The sequence below is a fragment of the Doryrhamphus excisus genome, linkage group LG2 (assembly GCF_037039965.1).
Source record: "Doryrhamphus excisus strain RoL-2023G ecotype Guam linkage group LG2, RoL_Dexc_Guam_v1.1, whole genome shotgun sequence".
NCBI classification, from domain to species: Eukaryota; Metazoa; Chordata; class Actinopteri; order Syngnathiformes; family Syngnathidae; genus Doryrhamphus; species Doryrhamphus excisus.
The window spans coordinates 23,362,328-23,373,452 of NC_136358.1; the positions used below are offsets into that span (position 1 = coordinate 23,362,328).

Sequence of the window (11,125 nt, forward strand, 5' to 3'; positions counted from 1 at the left end):
ATTTTATTAATTATTTTGATTATTTGTTCCCCATATACACACAAAACCACACATACAATAATATACTGTATTTTAACAGTTTAACAGTACAATGCAATCTGATTCTGAATTGATTCTTGGTGCTTTGTAATTATGATATTTACACCAATGAAGCAAATTCGAAATAAATTCAAATTGAAATTCAGTATTACATTTGCAGTAGGCAATTTTTATTACGTTTTGTGGGAAATTTATTACATTTGCAGGATTATTACATTCAAAGCTGCAGATTTGTATTACGTTTGTGGGCAGTTATTACATTTGCGAATTTAACAACCCTCAACTTCCTCTCTTCGTTTATCCCTCAGGTTGTCCAGCATGCTAGAAGATTGCATTGCAAAGCCCGAATGGCATCACTCTGAAAGCAGATAGAATATGTGGTCTCGGGCCGTGGTTCTGGTGCTCGTTCTGCAGGTCAAGGAACCTGGAAGAAATGTCATTAGGACCGTCGTGGCTTCATCGAGGCGACGGTAATCCATGCAGAATAGCCATTAGGCCAATGCTTCAGCTATGAATCCAGCAGAGGGCGCTGCCTCACAAGTCAATTCAAGTAACATTTTCCAGCAGGAAGATGCTTTGACAGTACGTGATGTTGTGTAACTGTAAGTTTTAAATACAATACGGTGTACCGAGGGTCCTCAATTACAGATTGCATTGTAAAAAAAAAAAAAAAATTTAGTAGATATAACAACATTTTAGGGCGGCACGGCGGTCTAGTGGTTAGCGCGCAGACCTCACAGCTAGGAGACCAGGGTTCAATTCCACCCTCGGCCATCTCTGTGTGGAGTTTGCATGTTCTCCCTGTGCATGCGTGGGTTTTCTCCGGGTACTCCGGTTTCCTCCCACATTCCAAAAACATGCTAGGTTAATTAGCGACTCCAAATTGTCCATAGGTATGAATGTGAGTGTGAATGGTTGTTTGTCTATATGTGCCCTGTGATTGGCTGGCCACCAGTCCAGGGTGTACCCTGCCTCTCGCCTGAAGACAGCTGGCATAGGCTCCAGCACCCCCCGCGACCCTTGTGACGATAAGCGGTAGAAAATGAAAGAATATACAACTTCCAATAGCCAATTTTTTCTTGAATATTTCAATGTTCAGGTTGCACAGCGGTCAAGTGGTTAGCGTTCAGGCCACACATCTAGGAGACCCAAGTTCGATTCCACCATCTCTGTGTGGAGTTTGCATGTTCTCCCCATGCATGCGTGGGTTTTCTCCGGGTACTCCGGTTTCCTCCCACATTCCAAAAACATGCTAGGTTAATTGGCCACTCCAAATTGTCCATAGGTATGAATGTGAGTGTGAATGGTTGTTTGTCTATATGTGTCCTGTGATTGGCTGGCGACCAGTCCAGGGTGTAACCTGCCTCTCGCCCGAAGACAGCTGGGATAGGCTCCAGCACTTTTGGGTCTATTCATGTTATTTCGCCATTGAGAGGAGGTTTTGGAACATAGAGCGCATGAAATCATCAACAAACCAACAGGACGTGAGTTTGATTGGTTGGTCTTACCTGAGAATATGAACGTGAAGGTACTTCCCAAAGCGGCTCGAGTTATTGTTCAGGCTGGTTTTAGCATTCCCAAAACTCTCCAGAATGGTGAAAACCTCCATCGGCTCGCGGTGAAGAAGGGAAATTCAGCTATAATATCATTTGGTTGAGAATATGGTTGAATAATTTGACAGTAAAATACCTGACGCAGGTTGAAGCTTGGGTCCTGATACGTTGTAGTAATGTAATGGACCACCAGCTTGGTTGCTTCCGTTTTTCCTGCTCCGCTTTGACCACTACAAGTTCAGTAAGAATCGGACTGTGGCATCTTATTGAGTTTGATTGGCGTTCTGATGACCACACACTGAGCTGTGTCAGAAAAGTTCCAGAACGGGTGTCACATGAGGTTATATTTCAAATCCAAACTGAGGAGGAACGTTGTTCCAGTATGGTGATGGTTTGCTGGCCCGGGAACTGAGTGGACGCGTTATTGTGCCTGTTGATTTTCTGCCCCTGCGGCAACCATCGGTAGTGGACCACGCCCCTTACATTACAAAACGCCATCCCATCAACAGAGTCCTGGAGCGTTTCGGACACATCTCATACAGAATAACTGCCAAAGCTAAAGTTGAAGAAGGTTGAAGTTCCCATAGATGCTTCTTCATTGTTCTACTTCAGTGATTTTCAACCACTGTGCCGCGGCACACTAGTGTACATTGAGAAACCGCCAGGTGTGCCGTGAGGAATTATCCAATATCACTTTTTATAATTAACATTTATTAATCATCATTTGCAAATATTATGGCAATAGCCATTATGTCAATAGTATACATGGACCCAAATATTCCAATTGCATTTGGTTTATTTGCTCAAACGGAAAGAATTGAACAGGGATGGAATATTCCTTCCCCAATCCGATTGAGGTATCTTGTACCCGCTCAAACGGAAAGTTGTTAGACTGCGTTCTTCTTTGTGGTGTTTTTCTTCTTCTGTTATTTATTGGTGGTTGGCGAGCAGCTTTCGTATGCATTACCACCATCTGTGGAACAGAATCTAAACCCTTCTATACGCCATTCACAAGTGCAGTTTTATTTAAAAAAGAAAATATATATCTATATAAAACATGTCCTGAGTTTAATTATAAAATATTAGCAAGATTGAATGTGATCTTTTCCTGTTTAAATTAATCCCGGGTGCGTTCTTTCAGCGCATGCTCAGATATGACGTAACACGCAGATCCAGACGTTCTTCAGTTTTAAAAATGGAGGCCAGCAATCGGCATTGGACTAAGCAAAGTTTGTTTTTGATTCAAACTAAATTTCAAGACTGGACAGATGAAAAACTGGCAATATGGAGTTATTCCAACAAGTGAAAGAAAAACTTAAAGAAGCCGGTATCACGTGATGTTGATGTTTACATTTTACTGGGCATGCCCTATTTACTATTCTGGTTGATTTTCACGGCACATGTAGACAGGAGATTGGAATATTCCTTTCCATGGATATCATTGTTTCCCGAAAGGTCATTCAGAAAGAGAAAAAGTGGTCATGTAAAGATGGCTACTGTGGAGTGTCTGTGGTGTAAAGACTGGCAGAGCAATGTAATATTGGTCCGTGTGGCAACACCTGCCTTGTTCCTCCGATAGACTTATTGATGCACGTGTGAGGTCGTGGTGACAATTTGTAACATTTTTGGTTAGTGGTGTGCCACAAGATTTTTCCAATGTAAAAAATGTGCCGTGGCTCAAAAAAGGTTGAAAAACACTGTTCTACTTCATATTTTCCCAGTGTTAAAAAAATAATATTTTATGTTTAAAGTGTGGGTACCTTATGATAATGCACTGCTCCTGTGTGGATGCCTGAGATTGTCTGAAGGCATCGTCAGCAATCGCATACACGTGCCTTAAAGAGACAGGAATGGGAACAAGAGGCTTTCAAGATGATTGTTTTGTGAAAAAAAAAAGCTCACGGGGGGTTTCGTTGTTGCTCTCTGCCCTGGTATTTCTGTCTCAGTTCCTCCGAGTAGATATTCAGTGGCTTGTAGGGGTTGATGGAGAGCAGCATGTTTCCGATGTAGGTCTGAGAACATGGAAAAACAATATTGGTACAATATACTTTATTTTTTGGTAATGGTTTAATTTCATTTGAACATGCATCAGATTACAATTGAGTGCATCCCATAATCAGTTCACAGTTCCACATGTCCAAAAGGAGTAGGAAGAAGCAAAGCTTATTAAATCCTACCCCTCCATCTGGTACTTTTACAATCAGTAACTGTTACATTTGTTCACTTCCTGCTTTCCATAATACATTTTTTTTTTTGGCCCGTACAGAAGTACGAGGTGATATGACCATACAATGACATTATGTGTACCATAGTAACTGTCCATATAGTGATATATATAACCAGTACCTATACCGTTTACTTTGTATTACTTATTACTTAAAATACTTTGTATTTCAGTAGGCTCAGATACAACAGGTCACAAAACAAATTGTTTTTAGCTATCAGAAGGAGGTCAGAACTCATGTGGACGTTTGATTAGTTTGGATCCGTCTCCAAGTGACTTTGTCCAGTACGTGTCTGTCCTCTCGCGATTCCCAGGAAGTACTACAAGCGCCTGAAGCAGTCCTTTACTCAGTTCTGGGTTGTGATGATGATAACCAGGAACACCATAAAGAGACGCCATTGGAGGAAAGTAGGTGTCCTTGCGGTCAGACCTTGACATACACTCATCTGGTACTTTTACAATCAGTAACTGTTACATTTGTTCACTTCCTGCTTTCCTAATATAGTTTAAGTTAATTTTTATATATTTTTAATTTTATTTTTGTCACGTACCAAAGTATGAGGTGATATGAGCATCCAATGACATAATGTGTACCATAGTAAGTGTCAATATAGTGATATATATAGCACATCATGACTGGTTCAAGACTCTTCATCCTTGTATTTAGCAAACATCAACTGCTTGTATTGTTTCTTGAATTGGCTCATCGTTTTAGCATGGGAAAATAACAGGTAGCATATATTTTTTTTGCTATTGCTAACTCTTTTTCAACAAACAACAAACCATCAGGAGGTAAATAGTGAAAAACATTGTGCTCTGATCACTTGAACCTAATGACATTGACATTCTGAGGGTGTTTAATGCTGAAGAGCCCCAAAGTCTGACGTTCTAGTAAGTAGATAAAGCAACATAGCGGTTAAGCTCAAATATACATTGTATTTATCTATTATGTTTTCAGAGAGTTTTTACTGCACCAGCGATGAGTGATGATGAATCCTGGCTGAGAGACCAAAAGCATACTTTGAAGTTTGACGCTGCTCAGGACGTTCCCAAAGGTGGGGTACTGCGGTTGTCACTCAGGTTTTATTGTGAACAACAAAACCGATGCAACCGGATATCCGATTTGACAAGTAAGCGATACGGTTGCACCGATGGAAGCCTCCTGGATCGCACCAGGTATCACAGGACTAGCAACCGGTAGACATTCTGTCTCTTGAAGTGGATCTTTTTCTACTTTTCTGGCCTATAAATGTAGTTTGAATGTTGTATTCTGGCGTTAAACCATGCTAATGTTTCAGATAATGATGTTTCCGCATTTGGAAGTGAGTCCTGAAAAAAGTTTGGGATGGCTCAAACTCTCTGTTTTAAAAGGCGTGGTAAAACTGCCCCTTTGTGATGTCACACAGGGGCAGACTTCCTTATATGGGCGTGTGTGTAAGCCAGATAAGGGCCCTGCTCCTCTGTTTACTTGCTAGCAAAGTCACATTTGTTTACAATTCCTAAAGACGCCACCATCAGCCACAAGTGGTTGGAGTTTGATTCCCTACCAGCAAAAGAAATGCATTTTAACCTGTCAACGGCATTTCACGATGGACTGTTTAGTGAACATAGGCCAGTATGCAGTTGGACTCGCCAACGTCTTTCCAAAGTTACTTGGTCGTCTAGATCGAGAAAACTGTAAGTAACAATCAGTCAGTGTCCGAACTACGCTTGTCTGTGTAGCATTATAGAGTGTGCATACAGGGAGCGGGGTTGCTAATAGCCGTTTCCTTCCATAATTAGCAGCCACATTCGGTTAGCGATGTTGTAGAAAACCTAACTAAAATGCAAAAGCTACTTCTTGAAATGACCTCTTTCTTGAGAATAAGATTCGGGATCCAACACATATGGCTGTATGTTAAAAGCAGACATTATAAAAAGATAAATCACCGTTTATTATCAACTCCAAAGTGTTTCTATGCACGCGGGAGTGTGGCCAACCACAGCACAGTGGGCGTGCCTGGAGGCGGGCCATGGGTGGAATACTTTCAAACAGACAGTTTTGACGCGACCCACGAAATCCAAAGAAATACAAATGAATAGGTGCAGATTCTGGAAGAACTATAAAGCTTTGTGTGTTGTGTGTAGCTGCTCTACAGGAGTCCACAACTCAATACAAAGGGCCGAAAACAAAACCACCATCCACCAGTACGAGCCTGGAGTTTGTTTTGCAGGGAGAAGATCATACAGTACTTCACTGTGTGCTAGCATGAATTAACTTGAGGTTGTACACAAATCCAACAAAGAAATATGCAGATTAGTACTCGATAACTCTTACCTTTACGCATCCCCACGTAGTATCAGCATTTGGAACCAAATATCAGGTTAAAAAAAGGGGGGAAATACAGTATAGTATATCTTTGCACTGTGGGAAAAAGTTGGATGGTGTGTTCATGGACCGTTGAACAGTGTGGGAAAAGTATATATATATATATTTTTTTTTTTAATAAAATAATGCATCCATGAATCAAATGGTATCAATAGTATGTATGAGAAGAAATAATTCAAGTTAAATGAAGAAACTTACATAAACACAGTCCCGATCAAACCTCTTCTTTAGGTTCAGAAGCACTGAGCTGTCACACACCTCTCTAAGAACAGTACACATACAGTACACATATAGTACACAGTCAGTGTTACATACTATGTGTGTGTGTGTGTACCAACTTACTGTAGCTGGGACAGATCCTCTACTTGATCCAACTCCAAAGGCTTTTTGCTGCCCTGCATCATTACCTGTGGGCACGCCCATAAAAAAAAAATATTTTTGATAGTTTAAAGCCCATAAAAGCCTTCCACAGTCATTAAAAGACATTTAAATTCAGTTTTACACATCAACTCATCAATCCCAGCCATATTGTCTGAGAAAAGCCCTTAAAAACTGTATTATGGAAAGCAGGAAGTGAACAAATGTAACAGTTACTGATTGTAAAAGTACCAGATGGAGGGGTAGGATTTAATAAGCTTTGCTTCTTCCTACTCCTTTTGGACATGTGGAACTGTGAACTGATTATGGGATGCATTCAATTGTAATCTGATGCATGTTCAAATGAAATTAAACCATTACCATTACATGTGTATGTATGTACATATGTATAGTATGTATACGTTTTTAAACCCAAATACTCACTCCCAAAGATGAATTTACTGCAAGGAGGAAGTGAGAGAAGAAGGTTATGCATTCGAGAAAAAATTTTAACGCATACACACTCACAGTTTAGTTCCAAATGTGAAAACGTGAAACAGTTCATGGTGATATATTTGTCAATAAAATATTTTGCTGTAATAGAAGCTAATTTTTGTGTTGTGTTATATGTTTTATGATATTTGAGCTGCCACAAAAGCAAAACATATTGGTGTGAAAGTGAATTTTATGCTTGAAATGTACAGTATCTTTTCACAAAAAGCTGTTTTTTTTTAGTTGGGAACTGATATTTTCCTGAAACTTACTTATGTTCTATTGCTGATTATTAATGAACGGAAAAAGGTAGAAACAATGTAATCTTCCTATTGGTCGGTTCCATAGCCATAGAACACAATATTCAGTCTAAATGGTCGGCCCTGAAGGGGTTGTATCGTACTGTGTATACATATTCAAGAATGTTGTGTTTATTGTCAGTTGGAAATGTGATCATCACAGTGATATTTTATTCTGTATGTATGTGTAACGCATAAAAGAAAAATCAATGTTTCTTCTCCTGGCCGGGTTACCTGTGTGCTGACAAGTCGACTCTCCAGCATTTCCTGGATATGATCATCTGATTCCCAGAGGCGCCTCTCCGTGTGAGCTGCAAGACTCCCGGCCTGTTGCCCATGCTCACAAACTACATGTTTGGTTAGCTTCTCCACTGTTTGGTGAGGCAGCAGGTCTTCAACATTCAACCAGTCCTGGGCAGACCAATCCGTTAACTTCACAACGAGGCCAAAGACGCAGTACCTGAACGCAGTCTAAAAACCATGGAAATACATCCTAAACATACCTTTGGGCCACCACTCATGTTCGAGTTCCCAGCCCAGTGAAGAGCTTCTCTCATCAGGTGAGCCACCTCCATGTCTGCTTCTTCTTCATACGAAGAAGAACCTTGTAAACCGTGCGAAAGGGGCAGAGTGGTCGACTTGGGCGCAGCATCTTCAACCTGTTCTGGTTCCTTGGCCTTGGTTCCTTGGTTCTTTGCAGCACCTATCTTCCCCCCTGACAAGGACATCTTGGTCAGATTGATCTGAGAAGGGTCCAGCTTCCCTCTGACTGCCTGGAGCACACTGACTCCATTGTGATGACCGAGGGTGGCCGTGTCATGTGATGATGCACCAAGACCGGGACCATTGCTTCCACCTGATTGGGGCTGCCCTCGCAAGACCTGTTTGGGATCTGCTTTGATGGGGAGCACAGACCGCGGACCTGGTTTTGAAGGGGGTTTGGATGTTTTTTCCTCAGAGACTGTGGCTTCTCCTTCAGCTTCTGAGGTGCTTGCTTGCGTAGAAGTTCCGGGGAGTTCATCTGTTTTTTCAGTTTTGTTCATCCTCGGTAGGACGACAGCATATCTTGCCTCTACCTCTTTCTTCTCAGGTACTTCATGGACGTCTTCTGATCTTCTGTCCTTAGGAGAAGACTGGCTTTTGTTAGCTTCAGTGACAACTTTCTTTGTTGTCCACTTTGTGAGGAGGTTTTCTTTGGACCTTGTTCTTCTCCATTTTCGTTTAATGGATGGAAACGAGAGCCATCGCGAAACACCAATGACTTTCGACCAAAACGACATTTTCTTGGAGTCTCTTCTGGGCCTTTTCTTGTGAAACCAGCAAGAGACTCTACACAAAGCTGCCACACACTTTCCTTGTGTTGCCACGGGTTCCTTTGGGGTTCCTTCACCAGTTTGGAGAAGTTTCTTGTGTAGAAAAGAGTCTTTGATCTCATTGCCCACTAGTGAACTGTGCGAGTCGTCCACTTTGACTGCTTGGGGTTTGAACATGCATTTGAAGTCCTGACGTCTGTCTTTTAGAAGCGTGACGTTGCCGTGGCATTTCATGGCTTTGGTCAACGTTGGTTCAGTCTCATGTTCTTGCTCATCTTCAGCAGTTTTCTCCAAAGGAAAGGAACGTTTTTGGTGTTTTTCTCGCTTTTTTTTATTCCTCGATTCTTGCTTTTCTCTTTTTGGGGATTCTTTCGCTAACATGTGCTTTTTTTCTTTTTCCTTTTCTGTCCGTCTATCCGCTTTTCTTTTTCCGAACATCTTGTATTTCCGCTCTTGGATGTGTTCAGGAGGTTGTGGTATGCGTCTCCTGGTTTTATCAACTTTTGGTTTCCCAAATGGGTCCTGGTTCGTTTCCTCGTCTTGATTCGCTTCTCGGATCGCTAGGTTGGATCCTCTTTTGCCGGATGAAAGTGGTCGGACCTGAGAGTCCTTTGTAGATACCGATCCCTCTGAACGTTCTTGGTCAGGCTCCTGTCTCGTCTGCTCAGCAGATGAATTGCTGCCGGTCCTTTCTTCCTCACTGCTCCCAATAAGCTCCTCCTCAGCGTCTTCTTCCCCTTTCACATCGCTTTCCTCCTCTGTTGCCTCTTGGGACTTTCTGAGGTCACTCTCCGATTCCTGGCTTTGTGTATCCGTCTCGGTCTTCTTCAAGTGGGTCTTGGAGAGGAACGCTCTGTTCATCCTCGGTTTTTCAACACTACGGTTTCTCCCAGGTGTGTTGTCTTTCAGGTTGGATATGTTTCTTTTGTCATGGCGATCACTTTTAGTCCTGTCATTTCCTTTTTTGGCATCCATCTGCTGACCTCGTGGCTTTGCCGATGACATCCCTCGAAGAAATGATTGCAGTTTTCATTTGTATGATGGAATGCTGATTAGCATTACAAGAGAAGCATCTGAACACAAATGATGAAAAAAGGAAACGGTCAATAAGAGATTTAATTTGCTGGATGAAAAGCGGTGATATTGTCATCTTCACTTGGAATCCGATAGCAATTAAAGTCTATCCGGAGACCAGTCTAAAGCTCCTGGGCGGGGGGTATCTTATCTTACCAGGCTTCCTGGGTGAAACCAGGCATAGCTGGGCTCGTCTTCAAGAAGGAGTTGTCAAAGTCACATCGTGCGTTGGCTTGCATGCAGCAAATGTATGTATGGATTCTTCTCATAAGAAAAGTGTGCACAGTATAGTCCAATGTCAGAAGACCAGCACAAAGCCTTTGAATAATTCACATGTATTTGGCAGGTCTTACATTTCTGCTGCTTTCATACGGTCTGTTGCTGAATGCTTTGGAGGAAAGGTGAGAAGTCCTGCTTGCAGGGATGAACAATGCACCGAGGGAGATTTCATCATGGGGGGGGGTCGCGGGTGTTGACGGGCTCTTCACTAATTCAGCTCCTTTGGAGTTTGACTTTACAGTGCTATGAAAAGGTTTGGGCACCCCTGGTCATTTTCAAGATGTTCCTTTGTAACATTGTAACATTCATATAGAAGACCAACACAGTGATGGATGCCTAAACTTGGGCACCCTTGTGGTTGTATTGATTTGAATATCTTTAACACTAAATATTGGAACACCAAATGAGTTTGTTGAGCTCATTGAAAATCTGTGGTGTGATTTCAAGCAGGCTATCCATGCTTGGAAACCATCAAACCTGACTCAACCGGAGATATTTTGGAAAGACGAATGGTCCAAAATACCTTCAACCAGAATCCAGACCCTCATTGGAAGCTATCGGAAACATTTATTTCTGCTAAAGGAGGATCTATTAAATATCGATGTTGTTGGGGTGCCCAAATTACATTCTAAAAATAAAAATAAAAATAAAAATAAAAATAAAAGCACATCAGGGACAATTCAGCAGTAATTTTGCAAGAGTTAAGATTCTAAATATTAAGAAAAAAATGTCATGTAAAAATGTACGTGATTAACAAAAAAAGGTTAACTATATTAGGAAAGCAGGAAGTGAACAAATGTAAATACAAGGATGAAGAGTCTTGAACCAGTCATGATGTGCTATATATATCACTATATTGACAGTTGCTATGGTACCCATTAAGTCATTTTATGGTCATATCACCTCGTACTTCGGTACATGACAAAAAATAAATAAAAAAACACCTCAACTATATTAGGAAAGCAGGAAGTGAACAAATGTAACAGTTACTGATTGTAAAAGTACCAGATGGAGGGGTAGGATTTAATAAGCTTTGCTTCTTCCTACTCCTTTTGGACATGTGGAACTGTGAACTGATTATGGGATGCACTCAATTGTAATCTGATGCATGTTCAAATAAAATTAAA

The 11,125-nt window shown here is 41.3% G+C and overlaps 1 protein-coding gene across 1 annotated transcript in view; it reads right to left on the reverse strand.

The window, feature by feature from the left end:
* Positions 1 to 9,900, reverse strand: part of myo15b (myosin XVB) — a 59,864-nt gene extending 49,964 nt beyond the window's left edge. Inside the window, exons 1-8 of the mRNA XM_078789167.1 lie at positions 7,812 to 9,900; positions 7,567 to 7,743; positions 6,527 to 6,591; positions 6,383 to 6,446; positions 3,495 to 3,604; positions 3,353 to 3,427; positions 1,729 to 1,822; positions 1,548 to 1,651 (exon numbers count right to left, since the gene is read on the reverse strand). Coding sequence (XP_078645293.1) covers positions 1,548 to 1,651; positions 1,729 to 1,822; positions 3,353 to 3,427; positions 3,495 to 3,604; positions 6,383 to 6,446; positions 6,527 to 6,591; positions 7,567 to 7,743; positions 7,812 to 9,650 — 2,528 coding nt within the window. The 5' untranslated portion in view covers positions 9,651 to 9,900. The remainder of the gene's footprint in view (positions 1 to 1,547; positions 1,652 to 1,728; positions 1,823 to 3,352; positions 3,428 to 3,494; positions 3,605 to 6,382; positions 6,447 to 6,526; positions 6,592 to 7,566; positions 7,744 to 7,811) is intronic.
* Between the last annotated feature and the right edge of the window lie 1,225 nt (positions 9,901 to 11,125).